The sequence below is a fragment of the Monodelphis domestica genome, chromosome 2, assembly GCF_027887165.1.
Source record: "Monodelphis domestica isolate mMonDom1 chromosome 2, mMonDom1.pri, whole genome shotgun sequence".
NCBI classification, from domain to species: Eukaryota; Metazoa; Chordata; class Mammalia; order Didelphimorphia; family Didelphidae; genus Monodelphis; species Monodelphis domestica.
Genome location: NC_077228.1, coordinates 408517915 through 408542055, shown reverse-complemented (window position 1 = coordinate 408542055; position 24141 = coordinate 408517915). Strand labels below are relative to the sequence as shown.

The 24141-nt window shown below is 36.1% G+C and overlaps 1 protein-coding gene across 4 annotated transcripts in view; it reads left to right on the top strand.

Moving 5' to 3' along the window:
* Positions 1-24141, top strand: part of SLC2A12 (solute carrier family 2 member 12) — a 94581-nt gene that overhangs the window by 57889 nt on the left and 12551 nt on the right. For all 4 annotated transcript variants that reach the window (XM_056818826.1, XM_016428910.2, XM_056818825.1 and 1 more), the window contains one exon: positions 23448-23570. In XM_056818826.1, coding sequence (XP_056674804.1) covers positions 23448-23570 — 123 coding nt within the window. The remainder of the gene's footprint in view (positions 1-23447; positions 23571-24141) is intronic.

The window sequence follows — 24141 nt, the reverse complement described above, 5'->3', positions numbered from 1 at the left end:
CCAGTCTTCCAGTCTTTCAGTGTCATAACCTTGGCATTATCTTTGATTCCTCAGTTTCCCTCAACCCAGATTTCCATTCAGTTGCTAAATGTTGCTATTCTTACCACTACATCTCTCCCATCTAACCTCTCATCTCCACTCACATGACCACCTCCTTAGTTCAAATTCTCAGCACTTCTTGGCTAAATATTGCAATATCCTCCTAATTGGCCTTCCTACCTCAAATCTCTCCCCAGCTTATTCAGCTCTAGATGATGCTTCCTTAAGCATAGATACAAACATATCTTTCTCTTAGTCAATAAATTCCAGTGGTTTCCAATTATTCCTAAATCAGCCTTCCTGGGAAGACCCTTTCCCTTTCCCTTTTCCCCTTCTGAGTGGAACATTGAATATTCATTGCTAACCCATGCTAGAAAGAACCCAGAATCTTTACTATTATACTACCCCCTTCCCATGGGTAGTGATCTGCTTCTGTGAGGCTGACACTTTGATACATGAAGTGGATTTCTGGACTGTATCCTTAACATCTCTAAACCTTTCCATCTGAACTCTCCCATATATGTTGTCTTTCCCAATTAGTCTATAAGCTCCTTGAGTGCAAATACTTTCTTTATCTGTTTACATACCTACCATTTAGCATAATACATGACACAGAGGAAACCATTACATGTTTTTCATTCAATTATAAACTCCTCTGGTTAGCTTTCAGAGCCCTTCACAGCCTTATGTTATATTTATCTTTCTATTTTCATTGTACATTCTTCTTCCCTCATTATATAATACAGACAAATTGGTCTTCTCTCTGTTCCTCACACATAACACTATTTCCTGTCTTTGTCTTTTTTACTCATTTTTTTCACTCATTACTTCCAGCCTGTCTTCATTTCAGGTTCATAGAATCCTTCTTGCTTTTAAGATAAAGTTAAGCCTTCTATATAAAGCCTTTCCTGATCTCCTCAACTGCTAGTGTCCTTCCTCTCAATTTACCTTGTATTTAATTATTTTGTATTTATTTTTTTACATTAATCATGTATATTTTTATATTTGTGTTTGTTGATTTCACAATTAGAATCTATGCTTCTTATGAATGAGCATTTTTAATTTATTGTGTTAGTATCCCTAGACTGTAGTAGAGTAAGTGGCACATAGAAGATTCTTAATAAATGCTTATAGATTGAGTGCAGAGAAGAGGATGTCTATCATAAGAAGCAAGAACAAACAGGACTTGACAACTTAGAGCATGTGTGAGCTAATGGAGGAAGAAGAATGAAAGGTAACTCTAAAGTTGGATAACTATTAAAATATTCATACCATGGGGAAGTTTGGGAAAGGGATGGAATTGAATGAAAATGTAATGAGGTCTGTTTTGGACATGTTGATTTTGAGATACCAATTGAATATCCAGGTGAAAATATACAGTAGGCTTTTAATAATATCCCATTAGAATTTTACAGGGAAAAGATCATCCATGGAGAGGTGATGATTGTTGAGGTCACCAAGGAAGAGATTTGAGAAAGAGAAAAGAAGAGAGCTCAGGAAAGGGCCTTGAGGGATATCCATGTTTAATGGATAGGAGAAGACTGATGAGCAAAGGGACGGAGGAGTGGTCATATAGATACAAAAACAAAGGGGGAGAGAGAGAGAGTAGTATCACAAAAGCTAAAATAGGAGAGAGTATATGGGAATAAGAGATATATAAAGGTCAAGAAAGGTGAGGACTAAGAAAAGGCCCTTAGAATGAACAGTTAAGACATTGTTGGCAACCCTGAAGAGAGAAGTTTTAGGTAAGTACTAGTATAGAAACCAAATTCCAAAAGTTTGACATGAGTCAATCTTCCCCTCAAATCAAGTCAACAAGCATCTATTAAGCATGAGTTGATAATTAAGTGATTCAGTGGATAGAGTCCCAAGCCTGAGGAAGACTTGGGTTCAAATCTAGTCTCAGATACTTCCTAGCTGTGTGACCCTTTGGTAAGTCACTTAACTTCAAATGCCTGGCCCTTACAGCTCTCCTACTTTGGAGCTGATACTTGTATTGACTCAGTAAGAATATAAAGATTTTTTTTAAAGCATGAAGAAAATGGTGGAGGCAAAGAAGAAGAATGAACCAGGTATATTATTGTGGGGATTCTTTTCATATCTGGGTTGGATGAGATAGTCTCTGAGGTCTCTTCCAGCTCTTAAATTCTATGATTCTGTGAGTGAAAAGGACCTGGACTAGGAGACACAGTGAACCTCAAAGAGAGTTTCCTGAATGATGCTAGCAAAGGGATGGTCTAGCAGGGCCATCAAAGAGCAACAGATATGCCAAAAAGGAGTGACATGGTATGCTGCTTGAGGGGGAAATAGAGAGAGAGACAGAGAGAGACAGAGAGACAGAGACAGAGAGAGAGAGAGAGAGAGAGAGAGAGAGAGAGAGAGAGAGAGAGAGAATCTTCTGTACTTGAGGAAGGTGCTGCAGATGCTTTGACTTCTTGGGGAGGTGAAGAGGGAGATTGAGGCATCCAATAACATGAGACAGAAAGAGGTGACAAATTGTGGGATAAAAACAGAAAGAGGTGACAAATTGTGGGATAAAAGGGACATCGTTTACCCACATTTACTAGGAAATAAGGAAAGCAAGTTTTGATTTTATTTATGTCTTTGTTCTCTCCTGATGGCCAGGGAAAGGGGGGGGCAGTTTCCATGTGGCAGGACAAGAAAAGGTCATAAAGTTCTGTCTGACCTGCCCAGATCCCTGGTGATATGGCTGGCACATGACTTTGCTCATGTAAATAGCCTGGGGAGGGGAGGAGAGAGGGAAAAGGAAAGAGATGTTTCTTTAAAGTACATTTTGCTAACTGGGTAACCTCAGGAGGTGCACAATTCATTTCCATTAGGTGCCCAGGGGGTTAGGCATCATGTTACTCAGTTCAGCACAATGCAAACAACTTAAAAGCCAGCAGCAACTTGCAGTGTCAGCTTATTTCACAGGAATCAGGCTAAAAGTTTAAGCATTTCTTTCAAACATACATAAACCCATAGGGTTTGGCCAACTAGAATGAGAGGTTCATTTCATTTTGCTGGGTGTTAACGTCCTCCATAAAGGCAGTCTGCTCTTTGTATTAATAACTGCTTTAGGGAATCTATAAAGTGTTTTGCATATATCATATCATTTCCTATTTTGTCCTATTTGAGATAATATAGAATAAATGTTGCTGCTCTCCTAGGACTAGCCGGAAAAGGCAATAGAGTAAGAACCTAAGGACCTACTTAGAAAATGTGAGACCAGGGCCAAGCCACTTAATTTACATAGGCCTCAATTTTCTCTTCTGTAAAATGAAGGGTTTGACCTAGGGGACTTCAAACATCCTTTCTACCTTCAAAGGCGTGAATCATAAAAAAAAGCTATGATTTTGTCCATGTAGGAACTACCTCTCCCACCATCATTTATAATCAAAGCCTAAGCCTAGTCAAGAAGACTGAAGTTCAAATATGACCTCAGAAACTTGGTAGTGGTGTGATCGTGGGCAAGTTACTTGACTCCTGTCTGTCTTAATTGCCCTATTGCAAAATGGCAGCATCTACCTTGCAAGGTTTTTGTGAGGTTCAAAGGAGATGTTTATAAAGTACTTAGCACAGTGCCTGGCACATAGAAGGTGCTATCTAAATGCTTATTCCTCCCTCATAGAGAGTTCAGGAGGCTCAGATATATCAAATGACTTGCCTAGGGTAATGTAGATGATAATGTTAGAGGTGGTACTTGAACCCAGATCTCCTGATTCCAAATCCCTCACTCTTGTACTGGCTGAGAAATAGAAGGGTGGATCAGTGGAATAGGGCAGGGGTAAATGACTTCAGCAATCTAGTGTTTGATAAACCCAAAGATTCAAGCTTTTGGGATAAGAACTCATCATTTGGGAAAAATTACTGGGAAAATTGGAAAACAGTATGGAAAAAATTAGATATAGATCAATATCCCATACCCTAAGCTAAGGTCAAAACAGACATATGATTTAGACATAAAGAGTGTCTTTATGTAAATATATAAAAATATAAATAAGTTAGGGCAACATAGAATATTTTACCTATCAGATCTATGGAAAAGGCAAGAATTTATGATCAAATGAGATAGAGAACATTATAAGTTGTAAAATGAATAATTTTGATTACATTAAATTAAAAGCTTTCCTATAAACCACATCCCCCACTCTTTTGGTGAGGAGTTTCTCAGCCTGGGTTCCTAGAAGGTCTAGGTATAATGTCACCCACTAGTGGATATAGCCTAGAGTTTACATAAGTCAAGGAGCTAGACTAATGAGAAAAGAGCAATTAGTGTGTTAAGCAAATGGCCCAATGGAAACCATTTCAGTTGTTCCCCCAGGAAATGGTACTTGATTATGTAGCTATATGTCAGGTCAGACTTTGAGTTAGTCAATAAGCAGCATCCTGGGGCATTTAGCTGCACCAATAAGACATTGTTCTGTCATATAAGGAAAGCTGATTACTTGACTAGACCTGGATTCATAGAATGGAAAGCTCAGTGATTGATTATGTTACTAGCTTGCTCACCAGGTTATTGTTAGTCCTAGTGGCCTAGCTTATGGTTCTTGGGAATAGTTGACTAGAAAACCTCTCCCAGAGAGAGGGACAAAGAATGCCATTTTTGCTGTTGGAGTTCAGTCGTTTTTGTAGTCATGTCCAACTTCATGACCCCATTTGGGATTTTCTTGGCAAAGACACTGGAGTGTTTACCTCTCCAGTCCATTTAAAAGACAAAGAACTGGGGTGACAAGGTTAAATGATTTACCCAAGGTCACATAGCTAGTAAGTGTCTGAAGCCAGATTTGAACTCAGAAAGAGAAATCTTCTTGACTCCAGGCCTGACACTCAATCTTCTGTGCCAGTCTAGTTGCCCTATGGACAACTATGGCAGATCCTTTTAGACATTCATTTGTCAATCTCTACCCTACACGTAGTAACTATCAATAAACTAGCAATAACTAACAAACTAACATAACTAAATAAAAACAAAAATAAAAATAAAAAATAAAAAACAAAAACAAAATAACTAGCAAACATTCAAATGTTCAAACAAAAGCAAAACCCCCAAGTGTACATAGTTATAAACTCTATTACCATTTAAAAATATTTATTTATAAATATTTTAAACATACTAATTTTGACCAAAATAGCCTATTTACTTTCAAATCTTTTACTTCTCTGTAATTTATTTTATTTTTTTAATGTAGGTATTATTAAGAAGCATTATGGTATAGTAGATATAGTACTAGATTTGATATCAGGGAAAAAAAGAACTTTAAATCGCATCTCTGACATTTAAGAACTGAAGGACCCATGAGCTGGTCACTTGACCTCTCCAAATTCCAGGTAAATCTCTAAGATCATGTTAAAAGATAAAATTTTGGTTTACATTGGTAAAGAATCAAAGATTCTTGAATGTGATTCTATTTGCCTGTTTATTCCCCTTAGTTTAGCATTGTAGGATTTTAAAGTAGGAAAGGAATGTAAAAATTGGCTTGTCCAATCTTGCAGATAATAAGGCACAGTCTCCCAGAGCTAAAAGGGACCTTTGAGATTATCTAATATACTCTCAGGATTAAAATTCAAGTCTCTTCACTCCCAGAGTAATACTTGTATGCTTAAGGACTTAAGAAAAGCAATAAAGCAAAGTAATCCTGGACAATAATATTATTCCCTACTGGATGAGCTCCTACCTAATTAATTTTTCTTTTACTATCCAAATTGATTTCCTCATTATTTTATTTATGCATACATATGTGTGCATATACTTCACCATATGCTTTAAACATGTATGTCTACATGTGTGTATATAAACATGTATGAATACACCTGCATGGACATACATATATACATATACATGCATATACTTCAGATTGTGCTTTGAGCATGTGTTTGGACCTAGCTAATGTGGGAATTTGTTTTGTTTAACTATATATATACAAATGTATACATGTATACATGCATGTATATATTTGTAATTGGTTTTGTTTTTCTTGATTTCTCAAGAGGTAGGGAAGGGGAAGATGAGAGGAAAAGAATTTAGAACTGAAAATCAAATTGAATTAAAAAATAAATTCCTAATGAACAAAAACCTCTTAGTTTACTTTACTCTCAAAGTAGGTTATTTTGGATCAATTATTAATATAAATTGATCATGATAAGCAATAAATAGATAGTATTCATGTATATAGACCCATGCATCTGTGTGTCTATATATGTTTCAATGTGCACATTGAGTGTAAGGGCATACATATACACACATACTTTGGACATAGCTACAGCAAAAATTTTTTTTGCTTAACTATACAAGTTTTTGTAAAGGATTTTATTTTTCTTGATTTCTCAATAGGTGGGGAAAGGGAAGGTGGAACCATCCTTTTCGTCATTTCTTATGGCACAACAGCATTTTTTCATATTTGTATGCCACAACTTGTTCAGCCATTCTGCATTTTCCAGTTCTTCATCACCATGAAAAGAGCAGCTATAAAAATTTTTATGCATATGGATCCTTTTCCTCTTTCTTTGATCTTTTTTTGGAGTACAAACCTAATAGTGCTATCACTGGGTCAAAGGGTATGCCAAGCTTAAGAGTTTTGGGGCAGGTTACAAATTGCTTTCTGGAATGGCTAGACCAGTTCACATCTCCTCCAACATTACATTAAAGAACCTGTTTTCCCACAGCCCTTCCAGCAATTCTTATTTTCATTTTTGTCTACTTTGCCAGTCCGATCGGTGTGAGGTGGTACCTCAGAGTTGTTTTAGTCTGCACATCTCTAATTATTTCACTATGACTTTATAATGCCTCTCTTTTCTTGTCTTTGTCTCTCCCCCCTTTCCTGTCTCCCACCCTTTCTCCCCCTTTCCTGCTATAGTCTTTGAGATGAGCTTCCCACCTCTCTGTCTGTAGACCTTTGCTTTCATTCATTGGTAATTTTTGGTCCAAGGATTAATAGAGCAATGTTCATTTTGAAAATGTTCTGTAGAAGAAGAGTGGTTATAATTATGATAAAATTATATAAAATAACATAACAACCAATTTAATCTTCTTCATGGAGGCTTACTAAGGGTAAAATGAATATAAGTAGCATTTCAGAATTCTATCACTGAAGTGTATAATGTGCCACATGGGACATAAGTTAATTTAACTTAAGCCAAGATGGTCTCTCCATTTCTAGATATTTATTCATCTATCAGAGATGACCTGCACAGGGCAAGGAAGCCAGTAGCTATTTCTTTCTTTCTTTTTTTTCAAACCCTTACCTTCTGTCTTAGAATCAATACTGGGTATTGGTTCTAAGGCAGAAGAGTGGTAAGGGCTAGGCAATGGGGGTTAAGTGACTTGTCCAGGGTCCTCCAGCTAGGAAGTGTCTGAGACCAGATTTGAACCTAGGACCTCCCATCTCTAGGGCTGGCTCTCAATCCACTGAGCCACCCAGTTGCCCCCAGCCAGTAGCTATTTCTAAGATTCAACTTATGTTGTGAAAAAGAAGGAGCTTAGCAGGAACAGAAAGATAATTCTATTTTCACACCCAAGTGAATAAGGGAGACAGATTAAAAAGAAAATTCTTGATGTCTACGAACAACTTTTTAAGCCAGTGCACTCTGGAGAATTGTATTCATCACCTACTGGTAAATGAAATGTATCATCATTTTTTTCTGTTATGATATTGGAATGTCAATAAGAAAGAGAGTTAGTTGTTACAAAGATGGGGAAAAATGAAACAGAAAGATTGACATTTCTTGTAATAGAGCTACTAAAGAGTAATAGAAAAACAGGCTATTGTTCTTGCTTCTAATAGCTACAAGAGAGATGAAAATGCATTTAAAATATCTGGGATTTGGGGGGCAGTTGAGTGGCTCAGTAGATTGAGGTCCTGGGTTCAAATCTGGTCTCAGATATGTCCTAGCTGGGTGACCCTGAGCAAGTCACTCAGCCCCCATTGCCTAGCCCTTATCACTCTTGGAACCAATACATAACATTGATCTAAGATGGAAGGTAAGGGTTTTTAAAAATAACTAAAATATCTGGGGTTTTGTTTATCTATAAAATATAATGCTACTTTGAAAAATATGTTATAATTTTTTTAAAAAATATTACAGGCATCTGATAGAAAAAAAAGAGATTCTGTCTTTGACTTAATAATTTTAGCTGGGATTGGGAGAAAAAAACCCTAATAATTGAGGAGATGAGGAAAGATCTTCTAGAGGAGAAGCCAAAAGACAGTTATTATTTTAGGCCTTTTAAAAATAGATTTTGAAAATGTTATGAGATCTTATTAACTTGAGGTTTATTAGTCAAATATTGCTTGTGAGACAAGCAAAGCCATTGACATAACTAAAGTAGGTAGTATTTTTTGTACTGAAAGCTAAACTCCAAATCATATTCAACACTCTTATTTAACTCTCCTTAGATTTGACTTGGCAAATATCAATAACTCTCATCGATAAGATTCAAGGGTAGTAGTTTTTCTGAACTCTGTGCCATTAGTTGCTTTAAAACCTTAGTAATGGAATCAAGAACCAGGCTAAACTTATTTTTAAAGGGTCTTATAGTCTCTCAAGTTAAATCTCACCAAGAATCTTAACTTTGATCCTTCCCAGAAGAGTTGTAGTATAGATCAGAATTTTAACTCTACCAATCTAAATGTTTTCTCTTGACAACTCAGCTTGGAGAGTAAGACAAGATACCAGTTTTCTAAGGCTCTTGTGGTGAAATCATGTTAGCTCAGAAAGATAGGGTTTGGGGTTTGTTTTGCTACTTAAGCCTTATAATTACCAGATTTATTTTTTTTAAGATGCTGGGTTGTTTTATGATAATAGGTTGAGATGGCAAAATAATTCCACCAAAAGAACCCAGATCTTAAAAGTCAGAATATGTAATCCCAGAGTCTAACTTTTGATGCTCTTTGATTATACACAAGTCACTTAAACTCTCCTAGTCTTAGTTTTCTCATGTGGAAAGTAAGTATAATCTCACTGGCTTTTGCCAGTGAAGTGCTACATAAATGAAAGCTGCTTTCATCATCATGATGGTTTTTATTTACAGGTGCCACATTTTTATTATCCTCCCCATAGTTACTTATGGGGTCCTTTATTTTTTTTTTTCTTTTCAAGGCTATAGTGGAATAGAAGGCCAGTATCACAATCAGAAAGGCATGAATTTCTAGCCCTAAACCTGATGCATACTGTGTGACACTGATCAAATTTTTTAACATCTAAATATCTCCCAACAACTCTCTAAACAACAAATTATAGATATCCCCCATTGATGTAAAGAGATTTCCTATTGGGAGTTCCCTTTTATTATTGTCATTTCTCAGGTATGTCCAACTCTTTGTGACCCCATTTGAGGTTTTCTTGGCAAAGATAAAAAAGTGGTTTGTCATTTACTTCTGCAGGTCATTATTTTAAAACTCCTACCTTCCATTTTAGAATCAATACTCTATATTGGTTCCAAGGTAGAAGAGAAGTAAGGGCTAGGCAAAGGGAGTTAAGTGACTTCCCCAGGGTCACATAGCTAAAACATATTTGAAGCCAGATTTGAAGCCAGGAGCTCCTGTCTCTAAGCCTGACTCTCAAACCACCGAGCCACCTAGCTGGACCATCCAGCTCATTTTATAGATAAGAAAACTGAGGCAAACAGGTTCAAGTGATTTGCTCAGGGTTATACAGCCAGTAAGTGGCTGAGGTCAGATTTGAACTGAGGAAGATGAGTCTTCCTAATTCTAGAGCCTGCACAGCATCCACTGCACTACCTACTTACCTACCCTGGAAGTTTCCTACACTGATGAAATAATTAATTCAGACTGCCCCAACTCAAAAAAAAAATTTCAGTGAAATATTTTTCATCTTACAAACTCAAAGTATTTACCATATATTAACCTATTAAATAACTTTCTTATCTCACAATTATTCTCTTAAAGAAGTATATTAAAGAACTTAAATGGAAAGAGATTAAATAATTTATTAGAGCTACTCAGCAAATTAGTGATAAACTGTAGCTGTGATAACCTTCTTAACCAGAACTTGACAATTAAGATTGAAATTATAGATTGCATCTATAATGATGGATACCTAACCCTTGCTTCTACCTCTATCAATTTCTTAAGAACATCTATGGGGTTGTGTTGTGGCTCAGTGGATTGAGAACCAGGTCTAGAGATTCTGGGTTCAAATCTAACTTCAGATACTTCCTAGCTGTGTGACCCTGGGCAAGTCACTTGACCCCCATTGCCTAGTCCTTACTTTTCTTCTATTTTGGAACCAATACACAGCATTGATTCTAAGATGGAAGGTAAGGGTTAAAAACACATCTATGGGAGACTTAATGGAGAAATAGGCAGCAGCCTAAACAAAGGAACATCTTAGAGGTGGGTCATTGTAATATATTGGACAGGGAATTAAATTTGGAGTCAAGAGCCCTGGTTTGGAGTCCCACCTCAAACACTGTCTAGCTGGGTCAGTTTAGGGAACCTGGTTTTCTCAACTGTAAAATGGAGATAGACAATAACACTCCAGCACCTATCTGATTCATAACACCTAACAGGGGTGTTTTGAGCATCAAATGAGGCAATATATGGGAAGTACATTGCAAACCTTAATGTATTTTTGTAAACAATAGCTTTTGTAGAAGAAAGAAAGGAGAAAGAGCAGAAGGCTAACATTGGATTCCTCTTTCAACTCTTCCCCAGCTATTATAATGTCTCCAGTTGCAGGAGGGAGGATAGTCATGTCACCTGATGACCTGGAAGCAAGTCAATTAACTTTTCTAGATCTTATTCTCCTCATTTACAAAATGCCCCAGACATCCCTTTAAGCTCTAAATCTATAATAGTTTTATTAGTCATGGTAGTCTTATTGCAAGGTCCATGTGCTTGGAGCAGTGTAGATCTCCAGGGTAGGATAAGATTAGAATGAGCAAACACTTGGCCACAGAGAATATTCTGGTGTTCAAAAGAAATTTCCAAGAAACTATGGGTTTGGGGTTTAGGATGGACATATGACTCAGCTGGGGATTCAGCCCTCTCAACCCCCAAATACTATTTAAATTCTCATCTCAATGTGAACTGAAATCCAGCTGGCCTTCAGAACTTCCTCAGCTTCTTGGAACAAATAGGACTCTCCCAGAACCAGAACAGCCCTTTTTTTTGGCCCTTCTTGTCCTGGACCTGAGTCAGCATGCAAAGATGGGGAGGTGAGTAAGTATCATTTTCTGAGCCATTTAGCCTCATGGATGTCATGTTGAAAAACAATTTCCCAAATGAACAAAATAAGTCTTTTATGGATGTGGCTGCATTATTGCCAAACCCCTGTTACTAGCTCCACTTAACAAACATTTATGAAACATTTACTAAGTGCAAAACAGAACTCTGGAGATGGGATATGGGGATGAAGGAGCTCATAACCTAACAGGAGAGAATTTACATGTGTGTATATATATATATATGTAATGTTGGTATTGCTGAGTTTTGGTCATGTTGAATGATTCTTTGTGGCCCCCTTTGGAGTCTTCCTGGCAAAGATACTGAGTGGTTTTCCATTTTCTTCTTCAGATCATTTTTCAAATGAAGAAACTGGGACAAACAGGGTTAAATGACTTGCCCAGGGTCATGCAGCTAGTAAGTGTCTGAGGCTAATTTTAAACTTATGAAGATGAGGCCAATGTTTTATCTACTATACCATTTAGCTGCAAATATAGAAATATGTATATACACATACATATACATACCCAAAACATATAGATATGTACATATATGCATATACATATCCACACATGAATACATATATAGACACATGTATATATTATAGATAGAGGGATAGACAGATGGATAGATAGATGGATAGATAGACAAATGGATAGATAGATGGATAGATAGATAAATAGATAAGATGGATAAGATAGATGAATAGATGAATAGATAGATGGGTAAATAGACAGACAGACAGAGGGATAGACAGATAGATTAGATAGATAGATGATAGATAAAAAGTGAAGGAAAGCTAGCTAAGTACATTAGATAAGTTTGAGGAGGGAACAATCCTATATTTAACTCGTTCAATTTGAAGGATTCTTCCCTTTATGATTCTGGGCAGTATATTCAGGACCCTATTTCTATCAGGTTATGTGACTCAGATGCTTATGTATAGGAAAAAAATAAATCAAATTACTTAGTTCACACTAAGTGGTAATTCCCTCTCTCCATATTTCCTGAGTTATATATATGATCATCTGGAACAGTTTATTGTATAACTAACTAGTAATTATTAGAACGTGTTGAAATATTTTAAAAGATTATTCTAGTCAAATACTTTGACAAAATAACTCATTTACCTATGTGTAGGCAATCCAAAGTTAATGAAAAATATTTAGTGGAAGGGAGGCTGAGGAAAAAGGGAGTACAGGAAAAAGCAAGAAGGTTCTGCAAAATCCTCTTGTGGAATAAAAATAGTATTTTTTCATTTTTGAAAGGAGCTAATCTGCTTATAAATTCTTAGTTTAGAATTTTCTATAAAAGAATGCTTAGTTTTTCAAAAGGCAGTTGAGAACATGAAGTTGCCAAGTTTGAGACAATGGCAAACAACTACAGGGCCATAGAACAGCAGGTTCTAATTTGGAAATTTACTTAGTTGTTTTACTCAGGATGTGAGAAGAAAGGAATAACATTCAGAGTTACATCTTCAGTGTCCCACAGTTTGCTCTGGCATTAATTACATTTCTTCTAACTGGCACATAACATTGAGATTCAATATATTGAATCTAATTCAATTAATAGCAGCAAAAGTTCAGTTTTTATAGAGATATGGAGCTAGCAAAACACTTGGCTTACATTATCTCATTTGCTCCTTACAGCAACCTGTGAAGTAGGGTCCTAGCCACCGCTCTTTTGCTGGTAAAGAAAGGGAAAATCAGAACAGCTAATTGATTTGTCTACAGTTGCACAGTTTGTGTTTTTGGAACAGAATTTAAACACATGCAGGTCTTTCAGATGCCCATTCCAGGTCTTCATACATTATGCAAAGCTGTCTATCTTATTTTGACAGATGTTTTATTAAGAGTTTTATATGTGTTAGGGCAGCTAGGTGGCTCAGTGCTGGGTGTTGCTAGAGTGCTAGGCCTGGAGTCAGAAAACTCATCTTCCCAAATTCAAATCTGACCTCAGACATGTAATAGTTTTGTGATCCAGGAGAAGTCAGTTAACCCTGTTTGCCTCAGTTTCCTCATCTGTAAAAAGAGCTGGAGAAGGAACTTACAAAACCTCTCCAGGACCTTTTCCAAAAAACCCCAAATGGGGGGCGGCACATGACAGAAATGACTGAACAACATCAGTAACAAATCTAAACAGATGGATAGATATATGATAGATAGACATAAATATAGATTATATATATGCTATGTTAGACATTCGAGGAGCTAAATAGTATAGTTATAGGATCATAAATTTAGAGCTATAAAAAATCCCAAACTTATCTTGTTAAGTGGTGATAAATTCAAATAGAAATGAATACCTGGGAGCCTCATATTAACTAAAAGAACACAAATTTACATTATATGTTTATTACATATTTAATTAAAGATTTCCTAATTACATTTTAATCTGCCTTAGGCTGGATTAAGAAGTGTTGTGGGCTGTTGTTGGCTAAGACCTGCAAATTTGATCCCTTTGATCTAACAATCTGATTCTGCAAATGAAGAAACTGAGGCTTACAGAGGTTAAGATTACACAATAATTAGCATTTAGGATTTGAACTGAGATCCTTTGATTTCAGACCAACAGGCTTTCCCCTATGCCCACATGAGTTTATAGTCTAGTTGATCAAATCTCCATAATTTATTTTAAGCACTTAGAAGTATTACATATTTCCCCCTCCTTTAGAAAAAGAGATGTTGTTTAGATTGTTTAGTAAATTGTAAAATAATTTAGGTTGCATAATATAGTTCCCAGAATATCACAACTCTTATATAAGAATTGTCCAGCATTTGAAAATTTTTACCAGATACTATTTAATACTAGGCCAGACCTTCTTGCAGACCAGATTATTTCTTCAGCCCTGACAAATTTTAAATCCTTATACCTGAATAGCCCTGAAATTGTAAAAGAAAGCATCATCTTAACTTGTGATCTCTGTCTTGTTTTTGGTTGTGTTTTCCTATTTTCCAAGGATTTTTCCAATTCTCTTCAAAAGACTGCTGTCCAGTATGGAATAATTTTTTTTTAAATTCTTTCCATCCTTTGTATAGAGCAAAACTAACTAAATTGTCTTGAACATGATAATCCATGTTATTTGAAAAGATGGATTATTAAAATAAATCCATCAAGCAAAGGTATCCATTCTTGGTGTTAGTTTTCCTTTTTTTACCTTCTCGGCCCAAGAGACTTTTTTCTTTTTTTTTTTCCCTTGCTTAAATTCCAATTTTGTGGGAGTACCATTTTATACAATTTATGTTTTGGCATAGCTAAAATGAAAGAGGATATTGGAAGGAGTAGTTTCTGCAATGGTTTGCTAGTTAATTTCTGATCTTGAGAATCCTTGACTCAAGATGTGAGTACAACAGGGTGGATCCACAATTCTGAGCTAATATTGCACACTACCCATTTCCTTCTACAAAGAGGACTATAACTTCTTGGCCTAAAGGAATGCCTAAAACTAACTTAACCAAATAGGTCTATTTTTGAGAAAAGTGTTGGACTTGACAAGTAGATATTAGATTTAGAGTGGGAAGAGATCTCAGAAACCATATTCACATTTGCAAGAAGCTAAGGCATGAGAATGAAGTCTAGTGAAGCTAAATAACTTGCCTGCAGTTATTTTTTTAAGTTCCTTTATTTAATTAATTTAAAATATTTTTCCATGATTCCATGATTCATGTTTTGCCCTTCCCTCCTCCCACCCCACTCTTGTAGCCAATGAACAGTTCCACTGAGTTTTACGTATATCATTGATCAAGACCTGTTTCCATATTATTAATATTTGCACTAGGATGACAGATTCCCAATCATATCCCCATCAAACCATGTGATCAAAGAGTTGTTTTTCTTCTGTGTTTCTACTCCCATAGTTCTTTCTCTGGATGTGGATAGCTTTCTTTCTCATAAGTCCCTCAGAATTGTCCTGGGTCACTGCATTGCTGTTAGTGGAAAAGTCCATTGTGTTCGATTGTGCCACAGTATGTCAGTCTCTGTGTATATTGTTCTCCTGGTTCTGCTCCTTTCACTCTGCATCAGTTCCTGAAGGTCATTCCAGTTCACATGGAATTCCTTCAGTTTATTATTCCTTTTATAACAATGGTATTCTATCAATAACAGATGCCACAATATGTTTAGCCATTCCCCAATCGAAGGGCATCCCCACATTTGCCAATTTTTTGCCACTACAAAGAGTGCAGCTACAAATATTTTTGTACAAATCTTTTCCCTTATTATCTCTTTGGGGTATAAACCCAGCAGTGGTATGGATGGATCAAAGGGCAGACAGTCTTTTAAAGCCATTTGGGTATAGTTCCAAATTGCCTTCCAGAATGGTTGGACCAATTCACAACTCCTCCAGCAATGCATTAGTGTCCCAATTTTGCCACATCCGCTCCAACATTTATTACTTTCCTTTGTTGTCATATTAGCCAATCTGCTAGTGTGAGTGGTACCTCAGAGTTGTTTTGATTTGCATTTCTCTAATTATAATAGATTTAGAACACCTTTTCATAGGCTTATTGAGTTTTGATTTCTTTGACTGAAAATTGCCTATTCATGTCCCTTGCCCATCTATCAATTGGGGAATGACTTGATATTTTTGTACAATTCATTTAGCTCCTTATAAATTTGAGTAATTAGACCTTTGTCAGAGGTTTTTGTTATAAAGATCTTTTCCCAATCTGTTGCTTCCCTTCTAATTTTGGTTGCATTGATCTTGTTTGTACAAAACCATTTTAATTTAATTTAATCAAAATTATTCATTTTACATTTTGTAATATTCTCTATCTCTTGCTTGGTTTTAAAATCTTTACTTTCCCAAAGATCTGACTTGTATACTATTCTGTGTTCACCTAATTTACTTATAGTTTCCTTCTTTATATTCAAGTCATTCACGCATTCTGAAATTATCTTGTGTAGGGTATGAGATGTTGATCTAAACTTATTCTCTTCCATACTAGTTTCCAATTTTCCCAGAAGTTTTTGTCAAATAGTGGGGCTTTGTCCCCAAAGCTGGGATCTTTGGGTTTATCATACACTGTCTTGCTGAGGTCATTTACCCCAAGTCTATTCCACTGATCCTCCCTTCTTGCCCGAAGTTATAAAGATAGTTGTCATCAGGGCAAAATTTGACCTCAAGTTTTCTACCTCTAGATGCAGCATATTTTATGATCCCAATTTTAAGATGAAGGAAATGATATGACATAATCAAAGGAGAGAATCAGATCAAATGAACTCTTTTCCCAACCTTGCAACAATTCAGAAATGTTAATTCTGAAAACTTATTTAAGATTTAGATCTCAAATAGTCTTTAGAGATTATCTACTCCAACCCATTTGTTATTTCATTTTTATTGTTTAGGTGACAGAGAGGGCAAAATCTTTGTTAGCCACAGAGACAATAAGCTAAATGTCAGCATCCCCTTTTAGTGATTCTATTGGTGTGAGATTTGAACAGATTAGTATTGCTAAGATTATGAAAGAGTTGAAAGGAATTTTCTAACCCTAAGTCATATAGTAGACTGGGACAATGGAATTCTTTTTTTAAATTTTTTTCTTTCACTTTTTCTTTTTTTTTAAACCCTTACCTTCCATCTTGGACTCAATACTGTGTATTGGCTCCAAGGCAGAAGAGTGGTAAGGGCTAGGCAATGGGGGTCAATCGACTTGCCCAGGGTCACACAGCTGGGAAGTGTCTTGAGGCCAGATTTGAACCTAGGACCTCCCATCTCTAGGCTGGCTCTCAATCCACTGAGCTACCCAGCTTCCCCCTAGGACAATGGAATTCTAACAAGACAGAAACAATTTTTTTTTAAGTAAAGAGTTTATGAAACCTGAAGGTTTCTCTTCTGAATTATTAAGACTTTAGCTAATCTCTAGGGTTATGAGATAAAAGAACTGATAGATGTTTCCCCATAATGGGAGGAAGTCTGAACAGCTGTTGAAGATCCACAAATGGCAACAAAAAAGAATAGTAGCCTGAAATTCAATGATATCATCCATCTAGCAGCTGATATCTATAGTCCTTTGGGGATCAGCAAGTACATCATTGGAGGAGAGAGGGATTATAGGTTGGACACTGCTCTTGGAGTGTGAGTTGCCTTAGCTATGTATGTTCCCTTTGAATTTATTTTCTCCTTGACCATATATGCCTTTTTCATCACTCATATAGGAATCTGTGGGGTGAGAAACCCTTATGTATTTTAAGGAGTTGAGAGGCAGTTTACATGCAGTTTAATTAAAATGCCTTTTTCTTTGATCTATTTTTTTCTCTTACTTATCAAAAGAAATATTGATGTAGGTTTGTAAGCTGTGGTTTTGAATGGATGCTGATCCCAAGCCTGTTTTGAACTTAAGGTAGATTTGAGAGCAGTCATATTTGCAGTGTCCCCAAGCAATATATTTTTTAAAAATAGTTTATGGCGTTTGTTAAGGGAGATTTTGGAATGAAGGGAACTTTTCACTGGAGAACCAGCAAGTGCACCAGAATCCTAGATCAAAATCCTGGGAACTTAACTGCCATCAGAGAGTTGAGAAGGTAACATCTCCAGGACCCAACTCTGACGTCCAGTGGACCTTTCTACTTGAAACCCCAGTTAGTTCCTGAAGATCTATTTAGTCCTTTATACTGCTACTACTCTGAAGAAGAAATCCCAAGCAAGGTTGACCAGAACTGCTCCGTTTGCCTTGGGGGGCTTTGGCTTCACCTGGGTAAACAAGGTTAAACCTGAAACCTGACTCCATTACTGTCTGTTCTTACTGTAGAGGCTATTTCCTTTATGGGTTTAGCCTAGATTAGATCAGAATAGGAGGGGAGACATTGAGACTGCCAGGAAGGCAGAGTAGCCTCAGCTCTGCTGAGGGCCAAAGAGACTTTATGAAAGTAAGATGGTGGAATAAAGTTAAATTTTATTAGTGTTTAGGGAAAATCCTCAGCCCACATAACCTTTCCCCATCTTCAAAAAATAAAGGCTCTCTGGCCCTGAGAAGATCATCTTGCCTGACTGAGTCAAGTAAAATCTCAGTCAACCCTTTATATCATCTTTACACTTTTCATTTTTTATGCCAAGCCATTTTCCAATAACCATTCTCACAAACATCAAAACTTTCCTTTTTAACAACAGAAACCAGTTCATCAGTATCTCAACTATGTCTCTGATAGCCTATGCAACATTCATGCATTCATCTCTACTGCTCTACTAAGGGGAGGAAAATGTCTTCCATCATTAGTCTGGATCCAGAATTGGTCATTTCGTCTAATTAGATTTCTGATTATTTTTTATTAGTTTCCATTTACATTATTGTAGTTGTTATGGACCAAACCTAACTCAGGCTGGTCTGGTGGCTTAGGGTTACATGATGAGACATCATAAGTGATTTCATTTTTAACAAAAGGATTTAATTTTCATAGCATGAAAAGGGCATGCAGCTAGGATACAGTATTGATTTAGTTGATTGGGCACAGCTCCCTTGTATCTGCCTCTGTCATGGTAGCATTCCTATTCTGCAAGATTTTTAACAAATGCTATAGACAGATGGAATTGGACTTTTATTCTGAGATGTCTAAGAAACAATATCAATTGGCCAAGCCATAGTCCCTTCAGCTAATGAAGTCCTGAATGAGTTTGGTTTTCATTGACTTTTTTTAAAACACTTGCCTTCTGTTTTAGAATCAATACTGTGTATTGGTTCCAAGGCTGAAAGAGGTAAGGGCTGGGCAATGGGGGTTAAGTGACACACCCAGGGTCACGTAGCTAGGAAGTATCTGAAGCCAGATTTTAACCCAACATTTCCCATTTCAAGACCTGGTTTTCAGTTCACTGAGCTACCTAGCTACCCCAAGTTTCATTGACTTTTAACAAAAAATTAGTTTAGTCTACATAGATGAAACCATAATAAATGTTGCTCCTAGCACAGTAGTTTCTTTATGTATTTTCTTTCTACTTCTGCTTTATTTGCTCAGTATTAGTTCATACAAGTCTTCCTGTGTTTCCCTGAATTCCTCATATTTGTCATTTCTTATAATAATGTTCTATTACATTAAAATACCACAATTCATTCAACTATTTCTCAATTGATGGATATTCATTTTGTTTTCAGTTTTTCTTAGTCGGCTATTACAGAAGGTGCTGCTGTGAATACTGAAATACATAGGTCTTTTCTATGATTGATCACCTTGGGTTACATACCCAGTAGTGGTATTTCTGGCTCAAGGGGCATGAATACTTTCTTCACTTATTTTATATAAATTCAAAGTATTTTCCAGAATAATGCATTACTCTCCATTTATACTAATTAGGAAAATGAGGCCCAAAAAAGTTAATAAACTTGTTGCCCAAGAGCACACTAGTGGTAAGTAGCAGAACCAAGATTTCAGACTCTGATTCTAGATACAATTTTCTGTACTTCATTACACCACAGGACTTCATCTGAGCTACAGTTTTCTTATCTAGAACATGAGGGGATAGTTCTAATTACTCCTCAAATGAATATGTATATATTTATACATTTACATGTTATATTCTCCAGTAGAATGTAGATTCTTTGAGGGTAGGGATTGTTTTTCCTTCAGTTGTGTCCAATCAACTCTTTGCAATCCCCTCTATGGACCATACGTGCCAATATTTTCCATGACATTTTCTTGGTAGGGATACTGGAGAGGTTGGCCTCTCCTCAGTGGATTAAGGTAAGCAGAGGCTAATAAAAGGGGAACTGGCCAGAGTTATAAGCGTTTATTAATAAAACAAGAGAGAGAGAGAGATTTCAACCTTACTAATTTAAGGTAAGATCATATCCCAGATTTCAGTTCAGTGTGGTCACCTCTTTGCTGCACTGCCATTTGCCTAGCAGAGGCCCAGGGTCATACAACTAGTAAGTGTCTGAGGCCATATTTGAACTCAGATCTTTCTGACTCTCCGTGTCTAGCACTTATTATCAACTGAGCCACCTAGCTGCCTCCATACTAAATACATTAATAAATGACGTTTAGATTGGATTATTTTTAAAAATTAACTACTTAATTTTTTTATTTGTTAAAATTCCCAGGTATCTCTCTCCTTCCTTCCCTCCCCTCCCCATACTAGAGAAGTTATCATTTGACAAAAATATATAGGTATATAAAAATCTATATCTTGCTTATTTCTGTTTATCAGTTCTTTCTCTGGAAGTGGACATTCTGTTGCTATATATAATGTTCTCTTGACTCTGCTTATTTCACTCTTCAAAATTTCATGTAGGTCTTTCCATGATTTTTTTAAAAATTAGCCTACTTATCATTCCTTACAGTGCAGTAATATTCATCATATGCCACAATTTGTTTAGCCATTCCCTAATTAATGGGCACTCTTCAATCTACAGTTCTCTGCCACCCAAAAGAGAGCTGCTATAAATGCTTTAGAATGGAGATTCTGTTCCTTTATTCCTGATCACCATAGGAAGCAAAACTAATAGTGGTATTGCTGGGTCAAGATTGGCTCCAAGGCACTTTGGAGGTGCAAATGTAATAACAGGAATCAGTGATATAAAAGAAAAAGATCATGTCGCATACTCCTAATTATTTAAAAATGTTTTTTGCTATTTTAGGAAAATATGTGCCTTATTTAACCTTAGATGTTTTTAAAAATTATTTTTTCTTTCCCAAAGCAAATGAGTTGAAATCCAAATGTGGGAAATTCTTTCTCCACTAACTAAATTAATAGATTGTTTTCCCTAAGCATTTAAACTTCATATTAATATCCATAATGATTAAGACAATGACTCAAATGTGGGAAAGCCTCCTGTAGTTTTTTATTAAGAATTTCAATATTATAATATAACATGCAGATTTAACTTTAATTCATCAACACTTTTAGTCAAATTTGATTTGTATTCTTTGAAGGCAATATTTTGGCCTCTGGTGGTTAAGGATAGATATTCTACTTATTTTTTCATGTGTCTTTTGATATGTACAGAAGCATTTAAAAATACCATGAAATAATTTCCCTTCAGTCCTTCCCTTCTTTATCTTTTCCACTTTAACACAGGAAAAATCCTGCTTGAAAAGATTTCTATAAACTGAAAATGTGGTCTTTGTCAAAACAGACGAAGGCTTCAATTAAACAAACAATTCAATTCAACACATGGTGAAGTAGAGAAAAGGACAAGTTAATTAGCTCTTCTCTACATTTCCTATTTCTTCCTCCCCCCTCCCTCTGTTTCCTGCATACTTCCCCTGAGCTACAAATAAAGAATGGTTATATCCTCAATATATGTACCATCATGGTGGAAGGTACTACTTAAGTGATTTGGGATTTAGCAACTGTCTACTTCCCCCCCCCCCCCCATATTCAAAGGTTCTTAGACTCCAAGTATGAAACACTGAATGAAATTTAATCCTTATTGTAACATTAGCTTCTATCACATAAGTTTGATTATATTTAGCAACTGTTCATTGTTCTACCATCTATGTAGCACTTGGGTGTTATGGGATACAAAGAAATCCGACATATTGTCCTCCCTTTAAGGAGCTTTACAATCCAAGTAGGGAAACAAGATACACACACATACACATTAAATAGCATAAAATCCTTATATATACAAGCAGTTGTCTTTTTTTTTTTAACCTCTCCTTTCTGTCTTAGAATCAATACTAAGTATTGGCCTTTGACCAATACTTTGAATCCAGGACTTCTGGTCTCTAGGTTCTTTAGTCATGGAGTCACCTAGCTGCACCTGATTATGTCTAAGAGTAAATGTAAAGCCCTTTGGTTGCATCCCCCAAATTTCTAGTTATTATAAAACTACAATCAGAACAGATTTATGTTTTAACACCTGTTCTTCCTATAGGATAATTTAGTTAAAGTAACACTGTAGACTGTTCATTGTTCTTCTACCATCTATGTTGCTCAATCAATGTTATAGGGACATAATAGAAAACTGAAATAGTAATACTTTGTCACTAAATATACATATATTTGATTATTGTTTGACAGCAGAAGCCTGAGATAATTGACCATGGGTTTCTTTTTTTCATCTACAAAATGCACATAATGTTTGTACTACTTATCTCACAAGTTTATTAAGAAAGCACTTTGTAAAATAGTAATATTCTCTAGGGGCATTTAGGCAGTGCAGTGGATAGAGCATAATGGATAAACCCTGGAGTTAGGAAGAGTCAGACATTAGCTAAGTGACCCTGGGTAAGTCACTTAACCCTGTTTGCCTCAGTTCTTTTTGTATAAAATGAACTGGAGAAGTAAATGGCAAACCATTATAGTGTTTTTGCCAAGAAAATACAAAATGGGGTTACAAAGAATCAGATGAAACAGAAACAACTGTGGATGATTTTCCTAATATTGAACCATCCTTGCATTCCTGGTACAAATCCTACCTGGTCATAATGACTAATCCTTGTGATCACTTGCTGGAGTCTTTTTGCTAGTATCCTATTTAAGATTTTTGCATTTATGTTCATTAAGAAGATTGGTCTGTAGTTTTCTTTCTCTGCTTTTGACCGGCCTGGCTTTGGAATCAGTACCATATTTGTGTCGTTGTTCAAAAAATATTTAAAGAAACTCTTTTTTGTTGAGGCAAAGAAATGGAAATTGAGTGGATGCACGTTAACTGGAAAAGGTCTGAACATGTTGTGATTGTGATGGAATATTGTTGTGCCATAAGAAAAGCAGGAGGGTTTCAGCAAACCTGGGAAGGTTTATGTGAACAAATGCAAAATGACTGAACAAAAACCAGAACATTGTACACAGATAACAGCAATATTTTAAGGATAATCAACTGTGAAAGGTTTAGCTAACTACTCTGATCAATACAAAGATTCAAGATAATTCTGAAGTACTTATAACGAAAAATGCCATGAACCTCCAGAGAGGGAACTGATGAACTAAGTGCAGATTGAAGGATATTTTTTTTTGCTTTCTTTTTTTGGGGGAGGGGGGTGTTTTCTCTTGAAACACATCTAATATGGAAATATATTTCATATAATTTCATATGTATAGTGTGTTTTATACTGTTTGCCTTCTCATTGAGTGGAAAAGAGGAAGGGAGAGTTTAGAACTCAATTTTTAAAAATCAGTTTTAATTTTTATATGCAATTGAGAAATAATTAATGAAATAAAAATAGATTAAAATGAATATTTGATGAATTCAATTTACACAAAAGTGGGATATAAATTGTGTTTATCTAACTGGCTCACTAGAATGTGGTTGCTTATGCTCTTTTCCCATCATTTTCTCTGTGTTTCAGTGCCCTGGTTGGTGCTGAGTGAAATTTTTCCTGTTGGAATTAGAGGAAGAGCAATGGCTTTAACTTCTAGCATGAACTGGGGCATCAATCTCCTTGTCTCCCTGACATTTTTGACTGTAACTGGTAAGAAACCTTTATCTTCTTCTTGTAAACCATATTTTGACTTTTTCATAAGTAAATGGTCCTCCTCCAACTCCAAACCCCAAGTCACTGAAGCAGTCCTTCTGAACTGTATTTGAATTATTAAAGAACTACATCATAAGCCTCAATGTTTAATCTTCAGCCCTTGCTACTGAATGTTAAAAGTTTATTTCTTTATAGTCTTAAAAAACTATAATTGGGAGTTTTATAACCAGGGGAAGCAACATAGAGGCAATGGGCATGGAAAGCATCCTCAATAAGGGAGTCATGAACATGTCACTCAGTGAAGGAAAACAGACCTCCCAGGTTACCATAGGGTTTATGTTGAGAGGCTAACCTCCTTCCTCCAAGAAATGGTAGCTTCCTGTTTTCAATAATTACTCTTAGCAACTCCATGCTATTGTCAGTTTCTTCTTCTCACTTGGCCTCTAAGAAATTTAATTATTAGGGAGAGAAGTAGAATGGCAACCCTTAAAGTAAGCAGATACATGCTGTTTGGGAGGAGACCAAAAGAGGACTTGATGCCATTCCATCTAAATCTCACAAAGTATAA